The sequence below is a fragment of the Trachypithecus francoisi genome, unplaced genomic scaffold (assembly GCF_009764315.1).
Source record: "Trachypithecus francoisi isolate TF-2019V2 unplaced genomic scaffold, Tfra_2.0 Lachesis_group12, whole genome shotgun sequence".
NCBI lineage: Eukaryota > Metazoa > Chordata > Mammalia > Primates > Cercopithecidae > Trachypithecus > Trachypithecus francoisi.
Genome location: NW_022681457.1, coordinates 89,252,904 through 89,275,575, shown reverse-complemented (window position 1 = coordinate 89,275,575; position 22,672 = coordinate 89,252,904). Strand labels below are relative to the sequence as shown.

Genomic DNA, 22,672 nt, shown 5'->3' with positions numbered 1-22,672 from the left:
TTTTAACCTATCAAGTTGGTAAAGACCAAAATTTCATAACACATTATATTGGTAAAGGTATGGAGAAAGATGACCTCTCATTAGTCATGGTATAAACATAAACAGACACAACTTTTATAATATGCAATTTGGCAACATTTATCTCTGTCCCTGCAATTCTTCTATGAATTTATCCTGCAAATGTACATGCGTTAAACATCATGTTTACAAGATTATTCATGGTAACATTGTTTTTTTTTTTTTTTTTTGAGATGGAGTCTTGCTCTGTCACCCAGGCTGGAGTGCAGTGGCCGGATCTCAGCTCACTGCAAGCTCCGCCTTCCGGGTTTAAACCATTCTCCTGCCTCAGCCTCCCGAGTAGCTGGGACTACAGGCGCCCGCCACCTCGCCTGGCTACTTTTTTTGTATTTTTTTAGTAGAGACGGGGTTTCACCGTGTTAGCCAGGATGGTCTCGATCTCCTGACCTCGTGATCCGCCCGTCTCGGCCTCCCAAAGTGCTGGGATTACAGGCTTGAGCCACCGTGCCCGGCCCCGGTAACATTGTTTGTAATAGAAAAAGAATGAGAGTAATCTAAATGGTCATCAATAGAAATTGATTGAAAACAAGAACTCGTACAATGAAATTATACATCTATACGATGGAATGCTACTTAATCATTTTTTAAAAAAAAGAATAACTATCTTATGTGTTGATTTAGAAAAATTCTCCAGGCCAGGCATGGTGGCTCACGCCTGTAATCCCAGCACTTTGGGAGGCCAAGGTGGGCGGATCACCTGAGGTCAGGAGTTCGAGACCAGCCTGACCAACATGAAGAAACCCCGTCTCTACTAAAAATACAAAATTAGCCAGGCGTGGTGGTGTGCACCTGTAATCCCAGCTACTCAGGAGACTGAGGTAGGAGAATCGCTTGAACCTGGGAGGTAGAGGTTGCGGTGAGCCAAGACTATGCCATTGCACTCCAGCCTGGACAAGAGGAGCAAAACTCTGTCTCAAAAAAAAGGAAAAATTTTCCAACATACAAAAACAAGCATCACACATAACAGCACATATAATATGCTTTCATTTGTGTAAACATAAGACAGAAGGACTATATATGTATTTTCTTATATATGTATAAAATATCTCTAATAGGATACATAAAATAATAATACCACTGGTTGTCTGGAGGAAAACTGCAGAATTAGGAGACATGGATAGTATGATTCTTTTCACTGTACACATTTGCATATTATTTAACTTTCACCTATTCAAAACTGTAAAATAAAACAGTACAATGTGAGCCCTTTCTACCACTCTCTATCACAAGGACTTCTTCCTGTTCTCTCCCTTCCCTCTTGGCCTACAATCATCCTCCTAGCCTCCTCCTCTTGCCAGCAGCATCAACATCAAATGCTTAACCTTGTTAGAGGGTCCCCTACTAAAGCTGTGACTGCCTCTGCCAAAAACCATCAGTGGTGCCAAGATAGTCAGGATAAAGGACCTTAACCAGTCTCAAAAAATCAAAACAAAACAAAACGAAAAAGCAAATCCTGGTGAGAAGATAGCTCTGAAGCCTCTTGCACCATATAGCCACAATTAAGGGCAAACACCCAAAAATCCTCTCAGGTCACTCACTAGATGACACTACTCTGAAGAGTAAAATGTTAAGGAGCCAGACCAGGGTGTGGAGTGCATTCTGTGAGTGTCTCCAGGAGGAGGCTGATGCAAGTGATGGCTGGGTAAAAGCTCCTCAGTTAGGCCTCCCAGTTATTTGATTGGAACTTTGGTTCTGTGAATGAAAAAGGCAACTCCAACTAAGCAAATATGAAAACCAGTGAGTTTCAACTAAAATCATGCTAACTACATGCATAATTTCAGTTTCTTACCATTTCAAAGTGGAAATATTACTTCAAATAGGCTACATGGGGATTTTAAAGAAGGCCTGTCTGGTGTGTTGCTTTTCAGTCAGTTGCTTCAGATAGTTGGCCTTCCCCTAACACAGGCAACATGACTGGCCTAAACAGATTGCAGACACAGCTGGCCCCAAATCTTCTACTAGAGTTTTCTACCAGAGTACACGGTGAATGTTCTTCTAAAACATCATACTTAGACAAGTACTCACGACTGCCATCAATGACTGTAGAAGTGGTTGGCAAAGAGATCTCCTGGAACTGAGGTGACACGATAGCAACGGGAGGCTGATTCTTACGGGGCTCTGCAAGAAAGTGACCCAAAAGAAATTGGGAAAGGGGCTTCAGAAATTACAGGAGGAGCAGGATGTATCTGAGAGGATTATAAATCAATTTCCATTCCATACATTACTGGTCCCTAACTTTTTTGGCACCAGGGACCAGTTTTGTGGAAGACAATTTTTCCATGAATAGGGGTGGGGGTTGGGGGTTGGAGTGCAGTGCGTAGTTTGGGGATGAAACTTCCACCTCAGACCATCAGGGATTAGATCCTCAAAAGGAGTGTACAACCTAGACCCCTTGTATGTGCAGTTCACAATAGGGTTCATCCTCCTGTGAGAATCTAATGCCATCACTGATCTGACAGGAGGCAGAGCTCTGGCAGTAGTGCTCATTCACCCGCCATTTATCTCCTACTGTGCAGCCCAGTTCCTAACAGGCCAGGGACTGGTAGTGGTCCATGGCCTGGGGGTTGGGGACCCCTGCATTACATAATTAATGACTGAATCATCACCACACAGGAGAGTCACAAGACCAGATTGCCATTCTAACATAAGACATGTGGGAGTATAAAAGCCTCTTCCAAATCTGACCATTCCTAAGACCATGCCCTGGTATTCTTTCAATGCTCACGTGCTATATAGTTGATGAAAAGTACTACAGCAGCAAGTGACTCCTTTCAGCCAAGCTTGACTAGAGGCAGACAACAAATAAGCTTTGGGCAATAAAGGCCTTGGCAATCTAACTGTCCCTTGGCACAGACTGTGCTGAAAAGCTGATGGGTGGTTTCTCAACCATCCTAGAGTTCCCTATATGTGAACTAGCTATGGGTTAAGTGATGTGAAGGTCACAAACCACTCTGGTCCACCCAAATGACTGTGTGCTACAAATCCGTGGCCTTTTCTTTGCAAAACGATCAAATGGTCTTGATGCTGATCACATTTTTAAGAAGGTGAAAGGATTATCTTGGCTACACAGTTCAAGGAATGAAAAGAAAATCTATTACCAACAAAGAAAAGAGCATTGAGAATTTATGCTGTATATTTACCAAATATACTGTTGATATGGTCTGGCTGTGTCTCCACCTAAATCTCATCTTGAATTGTAACTCCCACAATTCCCATGTCATGGGAGGAACCTGGTGGGAGGTGATTGAATTATGGGGGCGGGTCTTTCCTGTGCTGTTCTCGTGATAGTGAATGAGTCTCATGAGATTTGATGGTTTTAAAAATGGGAGTTTCTCTGCACAAGCTCTCTTTTTGCCTGCTGTCATCTACATAAGACGTGACTTGCTCCTCCTTGCCTTCTGCCATGATTGTGAGGCCTTGCCAGCCACGTGGAACTGTAAGTCCATTAAACCTCTTTCTTTTGTAAATTGCCCAGTCTCGGATATGTCTTTATCAGCACCATGAAAATGCACTAATACAACTGTCCAACTTCTCTTAAATTTCTCTGAAAATGGAAAATAAGATTCCTTCCTACTGCACTGTGATCTACCTACAGCGGTTCATTTTATTATTTTTATTTTTATTTTTATTTTTTTTTTGAGACGGAGTCTTGCTCTGTCGCCCAGGCTGGGGTGCAGTGGCCGGATCTCAGCTCACTGCAAGCTCCGCCTCCCGGGTTTACGCCATTCTCCTGCCTCAGCCTCCCGAGTAGCTGGGACTACAGGCGCCTGCCACCTCGCCCGGCTACTTTTTTGTATTTTTAGTAGAGACGGGGTTTCACCGTGTTCGCCAGGATGGTCTCGATCTCCTGACCTCGTGATCCGCCCGTCTCGGCCTCCCAAAGTGCTGGGATTACAGGCTTGAGCCACCGCGCCCGGCCCAGCGGTTCATTTTAAAAGAATGATAGGATTTTGTTACCAAGGTGAAAGAGACTGGTAGTGTTTAAATGAGGAACTCTGTGTACAAAGACCCACATCTCTGGAAAGAGATCAGAAAGAGCTGGTCACTTGGCTGGTTCTCCTTCTGCATGCTTCTTCTAGGCTCTTGGCTTCCCTGTGTCTGTTAATTACAACACATGGTCCTCTCTCAGCATGGCCCACTTGAAGAAGTAGTTCTCGGTAAATAAGTTATTGCTTAGGCCATACTGCACTGTGGGTCATGTGTCCAGCTCAGCATTCCAACTACAGCACTGTGGAACGAAGTCTGTATTTTGCTATTATAACTGTTAACCACACTGAACTAGGAATTGCTGAATAAATATATTACCAAAAAAAAGGGAATCAAAAACCCCCTAATCAAATCTGTCTCCTCAGGAGTCCTGCAGAGGGAGGAAGGGAGACACAATCAGGGCTGAAAACATACCTGGCTTGACTGTCACGTTCACATAGCCTTCTCCATGGGCATTTTGACCCTCTACAATCACTTTGAATTCATATAGGCCTGGAGTGAGCTGCAGAAGTGAGAGAAGATCTCTTAGACAATCACAAAGAACAGGAATTACATTTAAAATAAGATATATCTGAACTTTCCTAAGCTGAATCTTTCACTCTTTCCTTCCCCTGTTTCCAAAATGGAAAAAGTCAACTAGCCTGTAATCCTAGCAATTTGGGAGGAAGTGCGTGGATCACTTGAGTTCAGGAGTTTGAGACCAGCCTGGCCAATATATGGTGAAACCCCATCTCTACCAAAAATACAAAAATTAGCCAGGTGTGGTGGCACACACCTGTAGTCCCAGCTACTTAGTAGGCTGAGGTGAAAGGATGGCTTGAGCCCGAGAGATGGAGGTTGCAATGAGCCGAGATCATGTCACTGCACTCCAGCAAAAAAAAAGTAAACTAGCTGAAGAGATAAACAATGAACTGAAAAAAAAAAGAAAAAAGAAAAAAAAAAAAAACTTTTAATGTGAATCTTATGACTAGCTGACTCCAGAACAACAGAAGGGATTTCAAGTATCTCTGTAGTCCCATTTTCTTTTCAGAAGAACATTAAGGGCCCAAATATCCCACTCCACAGAGTTACGAAATTAATATAATCATCACTTCAAAGAAAAACATTTTGTAAAGATACTAAATAGTTCCCAAATATCTGAATATTTTTCCCTCCTGATTTTTACTAATTTATAAACTTAATATAAAAGAAAAAAAACAAAAAAGTACCCAGTATATCACTATCATAACACATCAACTTATCAAATTTCTCCATTTCCTTCTAATCCTTGACCACATATTAAACTAATAGTTGTGTACGGCTCATTTGTTTAACAAACATTTACTGAAACCAAATCATGTACCAGTCATTGTCCTAGGCTTGTAGTTTGGATATGAATAAGGTAAGATCTCTATCTTCAAGGAGCTCATATTTCAGGGGTATTCAAAATTCTAGCTACAATTGAGGTATCAAACTTTCTATTGTTCTTTCTTCCATTCATTTAGCATGAACACCTTCCCTACTACAATACAGTCTTTTTTTTCTTTTTTTTTTTTGAGACAGAGTCTCACCCTGTCATCCAGGCTGGAAAGCAATGATGCAAATGATGCAATCTTGGCTCACTGCAACTGCTCCCTCCTGGGTTCCAGTGATTCTCATGCCTCAGCCTCCCGAGTAGTTGGGACTACAGGCATGCACCACCATTCCCAGCTAATTTTTATATTTTTAGTAGAGACGGGGTTTTGCCATGTTGGCCAGGCTGGTCTTGATCTCCTGACCTCAGGTGATCCACCTACCTCGGCCTCTCAAAGTGCTGGGATTACAGGCTTGAGCCACCGCACCCGGCCACAATCTTTTTAATATTTATTTTAACGACCACAGGGCAGTACATGAATAAGTGTGTCAAATTTCACATAAGCCTTTCAAACTGTTGGACACTTGGGTTGTTTCCAAATTTTTACTATTATAACTAATGCTGTAATGAACATCTTCCAGGCAACTTTTTTTTTTCTTTTTCTTTTGAAGTATTTTTTTGGGGGGGTAAATACTAATTGAGCCACAAGTAGCACCTGTGGCTACTTCCTCTTTATAATTCTCTTCCTCTTGGCTTTTACTTCTGTGCCCACGCTTCATTTCTTTCAGTTTCCTCTACCCTCCATCCCTTAAATGATGGGTGTTCCCAGGATTCCAACCTCAGCCTGCTCATTTCTTCACTCTGCACACTCTCCCTGGTTGACTTTATCTATTGCTATGGCTTCACAAATCATCTATCTGAGGTTGATATGCAAATATATCTCTCCAGCCCAGACTTGTCTTCTGACCTCCAGTCCCTCTCCACCAGCTACTAACTGGACAACTCAATTCAGATGTCTCACGGGTACCTCAAACTCACTCTGCTCAAAAATGAATTAATAATCTGCAAACTTCTCCCTAAAACTTGCTCCTCCTTCTGTGCTCCTCATTTCAATGAACATCCACCCAGGTATCTAAGCCGAAAAGCTAGAATTATCCTAGACTTCTCTTCCCCAACATCCCCAACCAGTTCATCAATCATCAAATTTTATCAAGTCAAACTCCATATTATTTTTCCAATCTACTCACTTGTCTCCATCCACACTGCCATCACCTTAGTTCTTAACCACCTGTCAAAGCACAATTATTAAAGGTATGGCCTGCCCGGGCGCGGTGGCTCAAGCCTGTAATCCCAGCACTTTGGGAGGCCGAGACGGGCGGATCACGAGGTCAGGAGATCGAGACCATCCTGGCTAACACGGTGAAACCCCGTCTCTACTAAAAAATACAAAAAACTAGCTGGGCGAGGTGGCAGGCGCCTGTAGTCCCAGCTACTCGGGAGGCTGAGGAGAATGGAGTAAACCCGGGAGGCGGAGCTTGCAGTGAGCTGAGATCCGGCCACTGCACTCCAGCCTGGGCGACACAGCGAGACTCCGTCTCAAAAAATAATAATAATAAAAAATAAATAAATAAATAAAGGTATGGCCTTTAGAGATGGAAAGCTCCAGTTCAGACCTACCATTTAATACCTTTGTGAACTTTAGCCACATCACTTCATTTCTCCAGTTTTTAGTTTTGTCATTTGTAAAAAAGATAGTAATACCTACATCCTGGGAAAGTTATGAAGATTAAAAGAAATAAGTGTATAAAATAATCAGCACTGGGTATGGCATATGGTATGAATTCAACAGGTGGTTTTTATTTTTATTTTTTGAGACATAGTATCACTTTGTTGCCAGGCTGGAGTGCAGTGGCATGATCATGGCTCACTGCAACCTCCACCTCCAGGGTTCAAATGATCCTCCCACCTCAGCCTCCTGAGTAGCTGGGACCACAGGCACGTGCCACCACACCCAACTAATTTTTACATTTTTTGTGGAGCTAGAGTTTCACCATGTTGTCCAGGCTGGTGGTTTTCAATTTTACTTATTTAGTTCTTTTACTCAGGCTATTATCATTTTACACCTAAATTTTTCAACAGATTCCTCACTGACTTCTATAGTTTGAGTCTTATCTCCTCCAATCTGTAGTCAGGTGATCTTTCTAATCTGAAGATCTAAACATGTGTTTCTCTTGCTTAAAGCCTTTCAAGGGCTCTATATTCCTTCTGGATAAGATTCAAAGTCCTTAATCCAGCATATAAAGCTTTTGCTCCATCTGACCCCTGCATCTTTCCAACTTAGAACCACATATAAATTCCCTTTTCTCCACATTTTCTCTCTCATTTTTGGCCCAGTGGACATGTTGCTTCTTCTGCTTGAGGTATTATCCCTTCACCCTTTACCTAGTAAGTCAGTCACTCTAAGAAATCCACTCTACCTTTCCAGGGCTTCAAAGACCCTCTGCACTGACCTAGTATGCTACCTGTTATAATTACCTGCTTCCTATCAGTATCACCTGCTAGACTCTATTGTTCTTGAGCATTAAAATTATGACTAATTCACTGGTAAATCCCCAATGCCTGCCACATAACCAGTGTACAATGAATAGATGTAGAATGAAAGACTAAATGAGTCTGCTGGGTCAAAGAACACCAACTTTTTTCTTAGAGAAAGGATCTCACTTGGTCACCTGGGCTTTAAGGCAGTGGTATGATCATAGCTCACTGTAACCTTAAACTCCTGGGTTTTAGTGATCCTCCCACCTCTACCTCCTGACCAACTAGGACTATAGGTATGAACCACCACACCCAGCTAATTTTTTATTTTTTGTAGAGACAAGGTCTCACCATGTTTCCCAGTCTTGTCTCAAACTCATGGTCTCAAGCAGTCCTCCCACTCCACCTCAGCCTCCCAAAGTGCTTGGATTACAGGTGCAAGCCACTGCGCCCAGCCAAATACAAACATTTTAGAGCTGTCAATAACTGTACTTAGGCTGGGCATGGTGGCTCACACCTGTAATCCCAGCATTTTGGAAGGCTGAGATGGGAGGACTGCTTGAGGCCAGGAGTTCGAGATCAGCTTGGGCAATATGACGAGACTCTGTCTCTACAAAAAATACAAAAATTAGCCGAGTATAATGGCATGACCCTGAAGTCCCAGCTACTCAGGAGGCTGAGGTGGGAGGATTGCTTGAGCCTGGGAAGTCAAGACTGCAGTGAGCTGTGATCATACCACTGCACTTCGGCCTAGGTGACAGAGCAAGACCCTGACTCAAAAAACAAACAAACAAACAAACAAACAAAAATCCAAACCTATACTGAATCCCACAAAGGCTGAGTCAATGTATGCAGTCATGTGGCCACAAATAACCTAGCTCATCCCAAATTCTAAAATCCTTAAGTTAGCCTTAAAAAGCTGTTTAGTGTATATTTTCAGCCACCACTACTACCATGCTGGTACAGTCTTCTTACCATAAATGAAACTTTGAGAATCATACACTAACAAATACTGGATGTCAGCCAGTCAGATTTTCGGAGGATTCATTTCTAAAAGACTGTTTACAACTTAAGTGTAGACAGAAAATCATATGATATTCATTTTAGAAAATAGTCAACTCCTCTACCTTAGCCCTGCAAGTGAAAGGAGGCAAATTCACCTTCGATAGTTTGAGGATCTGGGAATGTTTCCCTTCCATTTCTCCACTGTAGTCTCTAGGATGAGTAATCAGCTGCCAGTCGTAGGTGTAGGTTTCTCCTATAGAAGGGCAGTTACAAAAATCATGAAAACACACACCTACACACAAAGAGGACAGCCACAGAGCCTGCCAATAACAAATCTCTTCTGATCTTGACGAGGCTTTAGTTTTTAAGATTTCACCCCAAAGCCTGTAGGGAAACCAAACCATCTGCTCAGAGAAAGAGCGAATTCTGCTGACTCAGCTACAGTTAGGGCTTCTTCCAACTCTCTCCCAACAATGCTTATTACTGCCCTATACCCACCCTCTCAGGGCCAATCCACCCTGAAAAATAGCAGGTTGCTCATGGTGTGGCCTACCACTGAAAATACATGTCCTACCAACCATTATAGATGAACTCACTGGGAACAAAGGCCATTTTCTTGCAAAACTTCTTTTGCAACAAAGAACAGCAATGACTTCTAAATAACGTGGTTCAAAAATAGCTTTTTACAGAGTGCTAACAATGCTCATCTCACTGAGGTCATCACACCCTGGTGAGTTAAAAGAGCTACTTCATTCCTGCTGAGCTAAATAACACACTGCAGAAGATGGTAGGGGATGGCCCATTTAAAACAGGCCCATTGAAATTAATTAAAATCAAATGAAGCATTAAATGGTCCCCATTTGCAGGTCAGACTATATCACTAGGTAGCGCAAGGGTAGAATTCTATCTAAATGGCATCCCTCCCCAGAAAAAGTTGTCTTACATTTTTTGGATCAAAATACATTTCTGGCTAGGGAAGGGAGGGCTTTGGTAGGAAGGTTTAGTTTAAATTACTAACCAAAAGTAAAAAAGAAAAAGGGGGAAAGAAAAAAACCTTAGCAGAGAGAGGTCATCTTTTTCTTATTTCATGAGTTCAAATGTTAAAATCAGTACACAGAACCTAATTCCAATATATCCTTCATCTGAAGACCAATTTTATTTTATAAACCTGGGAGACAAGATCTTCCTTCCTTCCTTCCTCCTCCAAAACAAGAATTTTTCTGGCCAGTTGTCAGCGCCAACAGCTCTCACAAATGTATATAGTATGTAGTAGTTAGGTTACGAGAGGAGAGGGAAAGAAGCAGCACAAGCAGGACTTGTACTCAGAGACATTTCTTCCAACTGTAGCTGAAAATTCTTTTCCACATAGAAAACAGTTTGGGAACAGATAATTTTATGATAGCTAAGGCTAGCAACATAAATTTCAAAACAGGACAATATTCCTAGGACAGAAAAGCTCAGGGGATGAATTATGCCTCGCAGGCAGAAATATATTCAAAGGTAAGAACAACTAAGTGTAACTCTATTAGAAAGAGTGCTGGTTGCAGTGACTGAGGACAGTCATTCGTTTGTTTTATTGACTGATTGATTGATTCAGATGGAGTCTTGCTGTTGCCCAGGCTGGAGTGCAGTGGCTTCATCTCAGCTCACTGCAACCTCTGCCTCCCGGGTTCAAGTGATCCTCCTGCCTCAGCCTCCCAAGTGGCTAGGATTACAGGCACGCACCACCATGTCTGGCTAATTTTTGTATTTTTAGTATAAACAGAGTTTCACCATGTTCGCCAAGCTGTTCTCAAACTCCTGACCTCAAGTGATCTGCCTGCCTCAGCCTCCCAAAGTGCTGGGATTACAGGCCTGAGCCACCATGCCCAGTTGGACAGTGGTTTTGAAACTGGACCTGGAGGGATCCTAATGGGCTGCCATAGAGCAGGAGAGGGATAAAGAGCACGCAGAATTGGTCCTGCCTCATCACCCCCAACCTTTGAAAGTTTGAAACCATCCATCTCATATATCCAGTAAAGGTGGGAGAACCTGGGGAGAGGACAGGAGAAAAGAATCTATTTCCTTTTTTTTTTTTTTTTTTGAGATGGAGTCTCTCTCTGTCACCCAGGCTGGAGGAGTGCAGTGGCGTGATCTAGGCTCACTGCAACCTCCGCCTCCAGGGTTCAAGCAATTCTCGTGCCTCAGCCTCCCCAGTAGCTGGGATTACAGGTGCCCGCCACCACGCCTGGCTAATTTTTAGTATTTTTATAAAGTAGAGATGGGGTTTCACCATGTTGGCCAGGCTGGTCTTTAACTCCTGACCTCAGGTGATCTGCCCACCTCGGACTCCCAAAGTGCTGGGATTACAGGCATGAGCCACTGCGCCCAGCCCTTTTTTTCTTCTTCTTTTTTTTTTTTTTTTTGAGACAGACTCTTGCTCTGTCACCTAGGCTGGAGTGCAATGGCACAATCTTGGCTCACTGCAACCTCCGCCTCCTGGGTTCAAGTGATTCTCTCCTGCCTCAGCCTCTCAAGTAGCTGGGATTACAGGCACCCGTCACCACACCCAGCTAATTTTTTGTATTTTTGGTAGAGATGGGGTTTCGCTATGTTGGCCAGGCTGGTCTTGAACTCCTGACCTCAGGTGATCCACCTACCTCAGCCTCCCAAAGTGCCGGGATTACAAGTATGAGCCACCGTGCCTGGCCAAAGAATCTATTTCTAAACTAATGTGTTTTGAAACACTGATCTACAAGATGATAGTAACCGATAGAAATGTACATGCAAATATGGGTTAGGAAAGAAAATACAGTAGAGGCAAGCATGTCTTTCACAAAAGAATGGAAGTAATCAACAGCTCAAGGCAGTTCCTCACCTCCAACTTCAAAGGTCACTAAACCCATTCACCTTAACTTGTCACCAGAGGAAGAAAGGAAAAGGCTTCTCTAGAGGAATGTGAAATGACTTGATAAGGAAACCTCAATTTGAGAGCAGAAATATAGAACAGACAGGGCATTTTGCTTCTGGAAAAGTACTTTTTGCATTAATATACTATTTGGTATTAGGCCTAGAAATGAAGAATACTGTATTGGAGATATGTGTACCCCCCATCCTAAATAGGGAAGGACATTCTACGTGACTAACCTTTCAATGAGAATAACACAAAGTCAACTCACTCAATTTCCATCAAAGTATGTACCACTCATGTCATAAATAGTCTTAAGAGAACCCATATATGTTTGTAAGTCAAACTTTGGTATATTAACATATACTTCAAAGGTGAAAGGAATGTTCATATTACAAGTTTTCTTACATAATGAAGTAATCACCCCTAATTTAGATATTTTATATACCTGAATTTTGTATATCATATTAGGCTTATCTTTTTTTTTCCCCAGGGACAGGGTCTCACTATGGGAAACAATGGTCCTTATAACAGTCCTGTGAGGATAGGATATCACCTGGGTATACATAAATATTTATGGAATATGAGAGGTACTATATAATGTAGGGTTTGAGATCATAGGCTTTGATGTCAAGCTTGGGTTCAAATCCCAGCTGAGCCAGTCATTATCTGTGTGAATCTAAGTAAATGACTTCTCTTAATTTCCATTTCTTTCTCAGTAAAATGGGGGTAATAATTCCTACCTCATAAGACTACTTTAAAGGCAAAATGAGATAGTAGATAAGTTACCAGTTTACTGCCTAGCATATAGCTGATGCTAATTAACACAGAACGTATTTATTAGGTTGTATTATATCCATTTTAAGAGAAAGAAACTGAGACTCAGATTAATCCATTTATTTTGGCCAAACAACCAGTAAATAGCAGATGTAGAACTTGGAAAGAAGTTATTCAAGATGACTGCTAATATAAATTTGTAACTTAAAATATATATATATATTATATATATATATATATATTTTCCTGACAAGAAGTCAGAAGAGGGAAAAAGATAAGGGCCAGGAGTGGTAGTGTATGCCTGTAGTTCCAGCTATTAGGAAGGCTAAGGTGGGAGGATCTCCTGAGCTCAGGAGTTTGAGACCAGCCTGGACAACACAGCAAGACTCTATCTCTTTTAAAAACAAAAACAGTTATCCAAATGTAAGGGGATGTTTACCTTTAAGTGGTTCTTGGAGAACATATGCATTTAATTGAACTTCATTCTTAGGCAGGGTTATCTGGACACTCTCTCCAGCAGATACCACCAGTTCCTTTATAACTGGAAACAAAGTAAATATACCAGAGATAAGAAATAGATCCCGACTGTCTTATTTCTCTTCTTCTTTTGTGATCAAACTCATTTCATGATCAATTTTCAGCTACTGCCATCAATTACTAACCTTTCTTCTACTCTCTAATTGCTTGAAATTTGATTCTGTCCCCCCTTTTCCATTGAAAAGGATCTTTCAAAACTACTTCTTAGTAAATCTAATAGCTGTACCATAATACCCTCATTCTTCATCTCACATCTCAGTGGCTTCTACTACTGCTAACTGCCTCCATCTTAAAACTCTTGGTTATGATGATACCATATTATTCTATTTTTTCTCCTTTTTTTCCCTCCATTGTATTTTTACTACAGTCTGTCCCTAAGCCCTCCTTACGTCCTACATTCCACAGAGTCAAATTCTGTTTCAAGTATCACCTTTATGCTAACAAATAACTTTCTAATAAGATACATATATAAAGTTTCTAGAAGGGAAGGCAAATGGTCACAAATCTGCGTTACTTTCTTTCCATTCCAATTGCTACAAGATTCATTGTTCACACTAGATTATTCCAAGAATTTTTTTTTTCTTTTTGAGTCAGGGTCTCACTCTGTTGCTCTGGATAGAGTGCAGTGGTGTAATCATAGCTCACTGCAGCCTCAAATTCCTGGACTCAAGTGATCTTCCCACCTCAGCCTCCCAAGTAGCTGGGACTACAGGCATGCACCACCACGCCCGGCTTACTTATTCCAAGAATCTTATTTTATCTTCCCTCTGCTAGCTCTCTCCACTCCAATCTATTCTGTCTTCCTAAAACAACCAACACCATTAGTCTTTCCAAAATACTCACCCACCATGTTACTCTTCTATTTAAGACTCCTCCTCCTATATCATATTTAAGGCCAAACTTCCAACCTGCCATTAAAGAACCATCATCTGATCTCACTGTCTTATCCTTCCTATCTATTTTGCCTCTAGTTATATTGATTTTCCCTCTTGTGTTCCACAAAGCCATGGTCTACTCTCAGGGACTTTGCTAAAGTTATTTCTTTCAATTGGAGTGTTTGCCTTGCTTTATTCTAAATACAGCATTTTGTTTCTTGCTTAAAGCCTGTCTCCTCTCCAAGAAATCTTCCCAGACCATTTCAGTTCAAACTGATCTAATCTTGAAGTATGCTAGCATTTCTGGAACACTCAAGTCAGCAAAGAGCTATATACTGTCTTTATACTATTCACCAGCTATTTCACATATGTCAGAGTTTCTCAAGCTCAGCACTCCTGATATTTTGGACCAGGTAATTCTTTGTCATGGAGGGAAACGTCCTGAGCACTGTAAGGTGTTTAACAGTATCACTGACCAATACTCAACAGATTTCAGTAGCATCACTCCCTCCCCCCAACCAAAAATCTTTGCAGACCATTGAAAGCCACTGATTATATAAATCTTATTTCTCTGACAATAAATGTTCATTTGCTATGAGACTTCGAGACTAGGAGAGCTTAAAGCAAACAACAGGCTAGTCCACTCATATTTCAAGCCTGGGAGGCGAGAAGGGCTTCCTAGACAAATATGAAACTTGAGATTTATCTGCCTCTGCATGGGAACATTGCACTTGGGGAGAAATGAAACCATCCTTAATGGAAGCTTCAGCATTTGGATGCCCCAGGAGATGGAATAAGAACTCTCTGAAGTGACTTTCAAAAACAAGAAAAAAAAGAAACATGATACTCAGAGAAAGTATAATGAACCAAAAAATGGCTATTCAATACAGTTCAACCCAAACCCTTCACAATTACACCAAAAATTACAGGCATCTCGACTGGATACAAAAATTACTTTGGTGCCTCAGGATTGAACCCCTAAAATTTCATGTTATATGACTACCAAAGGACACACTGGAAAATTAAAAACTGGCAAAAATTCATTTTCACTGACTTTAATTTTACCCTCTTGACTTTTTCAGAAGATAAAGACCAACTTCTTGATTAACCAATTCTTCCTAATACCTTAGAACAGCACCTGTGAAGCACAGATTTATTTATACATTATGTATAAATCTACTTCTTATTAATGGCTTTAAAAATAAAGATGCTTCTCCAAGACACTGGTCTGAGCAAAAAAAATTTCTTGAGTAATACCCTAGAAGGACAGGCAACCAAAGCGAAAATGGACAAATGGGATCACATCAAGTTAAAAAGCTTCTGCACAGCAAAGGAAACAATCAACAAAGTGAAGAGACAACCCACAGAATGGGAGAAAATATCTGCAAACTCCCCATTTGACAAGGGATTAATAACCAGAATATAGAAGGAGCTCAAACAACTCCACAGGAAAAAAATTTAATAATCCAATTTAAAAATGGGCAAAAGATTTGAACAGATATTTCTCAAAAGAAGACATACAAATGGCAAACAGGCATATGAAAAGGTTCTCAACATCACTGATCATCAGAGAAATGCAAATAAAAACTACAATGATATATCATCTTACCCCAGTTAAAATGGTTTATATACAAAAAACAGGCAATAACAAATGCTGGTGAGGATGTGGAGAAAAGGGAACCCTCGTACACTATTGGTGGGAATGTAAATGAGTACAACCACTATGGAGAACAGTTTGGAGGTTCCTCAAAAAATTAAAAATAGAGCTACCATATGATTCAGTAATCCCACTGCTGGGTCTATACCCAAAAGAAAGGAAATCAGTGTACTGAAGAGGTATCTGCACTCCCAGGTTTGTAGCACTGTTCACAACAGCTACACTTTGGAAGCAACCTAAGTGCCCATCAACAGATGAATGAAGAAAGAAAATGTGGTGCTTATATACAATGGAGTACTACTCAGCCATAAAAAAGAATGAAATCTTGTCATTTACAACAACATGGATGGAACTAGAGGTCATTATGTTAAGCGAATAAGCCAGGCACAGACAAACACTGCTTGTTCTCACTTATTTGTGGAATCTAAAAATCAAAACAACTTAACTCATGGAGATAGAGAGTAATGGTTAGATAGACGGATGGTTACAGAGGCTGGGAAGGGTAGTGTGGGGGTAAGGGGGTGGTGGTTAATCAGTACAAAACAAAAGCTAGAAAGAACAAACAAGACCTAGTATTTGATAGCACAACAGGGTGACTATAGTCAATAATATTTTAATTGCACATTTTAAAATAACTAAAAGAATATAACTGGATTGTTTGTAACACAAAGGATAAAGGCTTGAAGGGATGGATACTTCATTTTACATGATGTGATTATTACACGTTGCATGTCTGCATTAAAACATCTCATGTATCCCATATATGTATACAACTACTATATACCCACAAAAGTTACGTTTCAAAAATAAATAAAAATAAAAATAAAGATGCCGTAAAAATGAGAGACCTACAACCAGACTTTCAGAAGATAAGCAAGTACACTGATGCAAATCTTTCTTCCCAGCAGGCTCTCATTGATCACTTGAACATTATACTTAATTGAATCATGTGCCTTTAAGTCATAGTGGAATCTGGATCTGTGAAAATTCGCCTCGTAAACTTCCATAAGCTGGAGGCCTGCTGAGGAAAGGCTCTAGAGCCCCCAGTCCATAACTGCAGGGGCACTGACAGAATTGTTTTTCTCTAACACACAGTATTCTAGTTATGCCTCCCTTCTTTCCTCTAAAAGGGAATACTTTGATCAGATGTTCTACTTTCCCCTTCTATCTCCAAGAGCAAAGGTCCTTACCTGGGTATGGTGCTGAGGTGCTCTGGAAAGAGGCCTGGGGAGTAGGGGTAGCATAACTGTAGGAGGGAGCCACTGGCTGGGGGACAGCAACCTGGGTTTTCTCAGAACTTTTCACTTGCTGAGTGCTGGGCATAGTAGCAAGACCCTCTGATATTTCAGGTTGCACTGATATGTTCTTTAGCCCACCAGACAGCTCTGCAGTCAGGTCTGTGGTTAGGGGACTGGAAATTGTAATCGCCTTGTGGACCTAAAGAAATAAAAAAAATTAATTTGAGTAGGTGAAAGTTACACAATTTTTCAGGTTATGTCTCATGAAACAATAGTATATTAAATGTTTTCTTGAAAAATGCAAAAATGTCAAAAATATTAAAGAAATCAATCTCACCACCCAAATAAAAGTGGTATTAAATGTTGAGATAAATCTTCTGAGTTTTTTTCCTAGCCAAAGAGTTTTGTTTAAAACAAAATAGTAATTTTCTGCATTCTAAGTGTGCTGGAAAAGCAAAACAATGTATACTTTTACCCTGTTAACATTTCTGTTCAATCTTTCTACAAATACTTATTGAGTACCTATTATGAAATAGCCCTTATGGATCCAAAATATAAATAAAACTAATCATTGTGCTCAACAGTAGGGGAGAGAGAACTGAAAGCATAATAAGTCAAAATAGTAAATACACCAGCTAGGCATGGGGGCTCACGCCTGTACTCCCAACACTTTGGGAGGCCAAGAGAGGAGACCACTTGAACCCAGGAGTTCAAGACCAGCCTTGGCAATATGGCAAGACCCTGTCTCTACAAAACATAAAAAATTAGCTGGGCATGGTGGCCATGCCTGTGGTCCCAGCTACTTGGGAGGATGAGGTGGGAGAATTGCTTGAGCCTGGGAGGTCAAGGCTGCAGTAAACTGTGATCATGTCACTGTACTCTAGCTTGGGTGACAGAACAAGACCTTGTCTCAAAAAGAAAAAAAAAGTAAATATACCGATAAACGTTTATAATGAGCCAAAAAAAAAAAACCACAAACACAAGCTAAAATTACTTAATCCATCTCTCTTTGAGGGAGAAAGGGTATGGAAAAGAATGATTTTTTTTTTATTATTAAAGAAAAAGGCTTCCTGAAGGAGAAGAGCCCTAAGCTGAGTTTTAGAGGATAAACAATTGTTTATTAGACAAAAGGCAGAGGACAGAGAATGAGTGTAGGCACAAGACATGAAATTAACATAGTTTGTCTTGGGAACTGACAGCCATAAGCAAAGTGAGAGGCAAAAGTAACAGAAGATGAGCTGGAAAGACAGAGGCAAGGACCAGATGGAAAAAAGCATTAAATGTTATTTTAAGAAACTAAGTAATGGTAAGCAATTTAAGGGTGTATGCAAGGAATTAACAAGGTCGGGTTTCTGTCTTACAAGTCATTTCTTAGCATATGGGTTTGAAGAAGTAAGGCAATAGTGGGAATATCACTTAGAAGAGTACTGCTTTCATCCAAATGAGAAACAATGAGTGGACAAACAAGGGTGGTGGTATGGATTTTTTAAAAATCAGATTCAGCCCGGTGTGGTGTCTCACACCTGTAATCCCAGCACTTTGGGAGGCCATGGCGGGTGGAACATTTGAGGTCAGGAGTTTGAGACCAGCCTGACCAACATGATGAAACCCCGTCTCTACTAAAAATAAAAAATTTAGCTGGGCATGGTGGTACATGCCTGTAGTCCCAACCACTTGGGAGGCTGAGGCACAAGAATCACTTGAACCCGAGAGGAGGCGGAAGCTGCAGTGAGCAGATATCATGCCACTGCACCTCAGCCCAGGCGACAGAGTGAGGCTGTCTCAAAAAAAAAAAAAAAAAATCAAATTGGTTGAAATATAACTCACATAAAATAAACTATACACATTTCAAGTATATAAGGTCAATGTTTTGACAAATGTATATACCCATGTAACCACAATTAAGAGAGAGAACATTTCTATCGGTCCCCAAAATTCATTCATGCCCCTTTATAATAAATCCCTGTCTCCATGTCTAGGCTCAGGCAATCACTGATTTGTTTGCTGTCAAAGTGAGATTAGTTTGGGTTTCCTTGTATTTCACATAAAAGGAAGCATATACATACTACTTTTGTTTCTGGCTTTCACTCAACATGTTTTTGAAACTCATTCATGATATTGTGCATATCAGTAGTACATTCTTTTTTATTACTGAGTAGTTTTCCATTATAGAAATACACAAAAATTTGTTTTACATTTATCTACTGATGGGATTTTAAGTTGTTTTCCATTCTTAGTTATAAAAGCTGCTATGAATGTTTAAGTATACATGTTTCTGTAAACATGTGTTTAATTTATCTTAGGTAAATACTTAGGAGAATTGCCGGTTATACATAAGTATATGTTTGAAAACATACTTTGTAAGAACTTTGTAAGAAACTATGAGCTGTTACCCAAAGTGGCTGTACATTTTATATTTCTACCAGCAACATACAAGAGTTCCAGTTGCTCTACAACTTCACCAACACTTGGTAGTCCTGGTCTTTTTATTTTTTGTCATTCTAGTGGTTATAAAGTGATATATCACTGATGACTTTCCTGATGACTAATAACATTGAACAAATTTTCATGTGCTTATTGACCATTTTTTCTTTGAAGAGGCAAAGAAGTAAAGTTTATCCAAATTTTTACCCCCCCTTTTTAAAGCTTTATTAAGGTATAACTGACATATAATAAATTGAACATACATAAACTGTACAGTTTGATAAATGTTGATGTATGTATACACATTTGAAACCATCAGTACAATCAAGCTAATGCATATCCATCACTTCCAAAGATTCCTCATGCTCCTTTGTAATGCCTTCTCCACCCCACCCTAAGTAACCATTCTCTGCTTTCTGTTTCTTTTGTTTCTGAAATGGAGTCTCGCTCTGTTGCCCAGGCTGGAGTGCAGTGGTGCAATCTCGGCTCACTGTAAGCTCCACCTCCCAGGTTCACGTCATTCTCCTGCCTCAGCCTCCTGAGTAGCTGGGACTACAGGTGCCCGCCACCATGCCCAGCTAATTTTTTGTATTTTTAGTTGAGACGGAGGATGGTCTCGATCTCCTGACCTCGTGATCCACTCGCCTTGGCCTCCCTAAGTGCTGGGATTATAGGCGTGAGCCACCGCACCCAGCCTGCTTTCTGTTTCCATAGTTTGCATTTCCTAGAAGGTTCTATAAATGGAATCACAAAGTAAGTACCCTTTTTTTTGAGGGGGGTAGTCTGGCTTATTTCACTCAGCAAAATTATTTTGTATGAATAACAAAATATACACAAAATGTTATATACGCAAAATGTTTTGTGTATCAATAATTCATTCCTTAGCATTGCTAAGTAGTTTTCTGCTTTATAAATATACTATAATTTGTTTAGTACCACCACCAGTGTATTTCAATTATCATACAACCTTGACAGAATTTGGTGTGGAAATCCTTTTAATTTTAGCCATTCTAGAGGTATGTAGTGGCATCTCACTGTAGTCGTAATTTACATTTTCCTAGTGATTAGTGATGTTGAACATCTTTTTATGTATTTATCAGACACTTGTATAACCTCTTTGATGGACTATGTTCAAATTTTTTGCCTGCTTTTTAAAATGGGTTACTAGTTTTCTAATCGAGTTACAAAAGCTCATTTATTTCTATAAATGAGTACTTTGTCAGACACATAATTTGCAAATGTCTTCTTAGTCTGTACCTTGCTTTTTCATTTTGTTAGTGTTAGTTTTTCATTAACAAAAATTCATAATTTTGATAAGCTCAATTTATCATTTGTTTCTTTTACAGTTCATGCTTTCAGTGACATGGCTAAGAAATCTTTGCCAAACCAAGATCACAAAAACGTTCTCCTGTGTTCTCTTCCGTAAGTTTTATACCTTTTAGTCTTAAATTTAGATCTATGATCTGTTTTGAGTTGATTTTCCTGTAGAGGTAAGGGTCAAGGTTCATGTTTTTACATATCATTATCTAACTGTTCTAGCACTATTTGTTGAAAAGATTACCCCTTCCCCACTGAACTGCACTGGCACATCAATTGACCATATATATGTGGGTCTATTTCTGGACTCTATATTATGTTCCATTAACTTAGTCTAGTTTTATGCCAACACCACTGCCTTGATTACTGTGGCTATATAGTAAGTCTTCTAGCTAGATAGTTTAAGTCCTCCAACTTTGTTGTTCTTTTCCAAATCATTTTGATCATTCTAGATCCCAATCTGTATAACATGGTTATATTTGTTTACTAGAGCCGCCATAATGAATTACTGTAAACTTCGTGGCTTAAAACAATAGAAATTCATTCTCTCACAGTTCTGGAGGCCAGAAGTCTGAAACCAAGGTGTTGGCAGGCCATACTGCCTCTGAAGGCCCTAGAGGAGAATCTTTCTTTGCCTCTTCTAGCTCCCAGAGGCTCTTAGCATTCCTTGGTTTGTGGCAACATAACTCTACTCTTCATGTGGACTTCTTCCGTGTCCGTGTAGATGGACCCAAAGCTCCCTTTCCTATCTCTTGTATAAAGACACCAGTCATTGTATTAAGGGCCCACCCTAAATACAGGATGATTTCACCTGGAGATTCTCAACTAATTACATCTGCCAAGACCCTATTCCCAAATAAGGTCACATGCTGAGAGGGGGAGGGGAGGACATCAGTCAATCCATTACAGTGGTATCTCTCTTCATTTACTTATTTCTCAAATTCCTCTCAGCAGAGTTTTGTAGTTTTCAGTATACAATTTTTGCACATATTTTGTTAAGTTTATGCCTAAGTATTTCATGGCTTTGGTGTTACACATTTTTTAAAACTTCAAGCTAGGTATGGTGGCGCACACCTAGAGTTCCAGCTATTTGAGAGGCTGAGGGAGGACCGCTTGAACCCAGAAGTTCAAGGCCAGCCTAGGCAACATAGTGGGACCCCTATCTCTAAAATAAATACAAAATAAAACTTCAATTCCCAATTATTCATTGCTAATATAGAAACACAAGTGATTTCTGTATATTGACCTTATATCCTACAATCTTGCTAACTTTACTTAACAGTGGCTTTTATGTAGATTCTTTAGAATTTTCTAGAAATAATCCAATCATCTGTGAATAAACGCAGTTTTGCTTCTTCACTTCCAATCTCTATTTCTTTCATTTCTTCTTGCATTATAATTGGCTAGGACCTCTACTACAATGTTGACCAAAAGTGGTTAGAGCCACTTCCCTATTTGTTAAGTTAAGTAACTGTCATCTCATTTTCCTTTAAACCTTTGAACACGATTTAATTTTTTAATCATATTTTTTAACAGCTGCTTTGAAGTCTCTGCTAAATCTAATAGCTGGGTCTATTCAGAAATCATTTCTATTAATGACTTTTTTCCACTGAGCATGAGCCGCACCTTCCTGATTTTTCCTTGCATGTCTCATAATATCTAGTTGAAAACTAGAGGTTTCAGATAATCTACTGGAGTAGCAATCGATTGTTTTATTTATCTGATGGGCTGTTGATTGTTTTTAATAACTTGCCTGTACTTAAACTGCAGCATCTAATTCTCCCATAGTATGTTGCCACTGATGCTCTGCTCAGTTTTTGTTTTTATTTTTATTTTAGCCTGGCTTTCTAGGGCGGCCTGTGCCTGCATCGTTTAGTAGTCAGACAATGATCTGGGCAGGGGTTGTTCATAGACCTCAAACCCATAAAGTTTTGCCATCTGCCAATCTATCTGTGTACTGCCTGAGGAATGCATTCAAAGTTACAGCCAATTCTCAAGTCCCCCTTAATTTTTACTTTTTAT

The 22,672-nt window shown here is 40.1% G+C and overlaps 1 protein-coding gene across 12 annotated transcripts in view; it reads right to left on the bottom strand.

The window, feature by feature from the left end:
* KIAA0319L (KIAA0319 like) overlaps nt 1-22,672 on the bottom strand; it is a 132,583-nt gene that overhangs the window by 26,857 nt on the left and 83,054 nt on the right. For all 12 annotated transcript variants that reach the window (XR_004440953.1, XR_004440954.1, XM_033227142.1 and 9 more), the window contains 5 exons: nt 16,862-17,108; nt 13,042-13,143; nt 9,094-9,191; nt 4,480-4,567; nt 2,104-2,196 (listed from right to left, as the gene is read on the bottom strand). Coding sequence is in view for 10 of the 12 variants with exons in the window: in XM_033227142.1 (XP_033083033.1) it covers nt 2,104-2,196; nt 4,480-4,567; nt 9,094-9,191; nt 13,042-13,143; nt 16,862-17,108 (628 nt within the window). In the remaining 2 variants the exon portion in view is untranslated. The remainder of the gene's footprint in view (nt 1-2,103; nt 2,197-4,479; nt 4,568-9,093; nt 9,192-13,041; nt 13,144-16,861; nt 17,109-22,672) is intronic.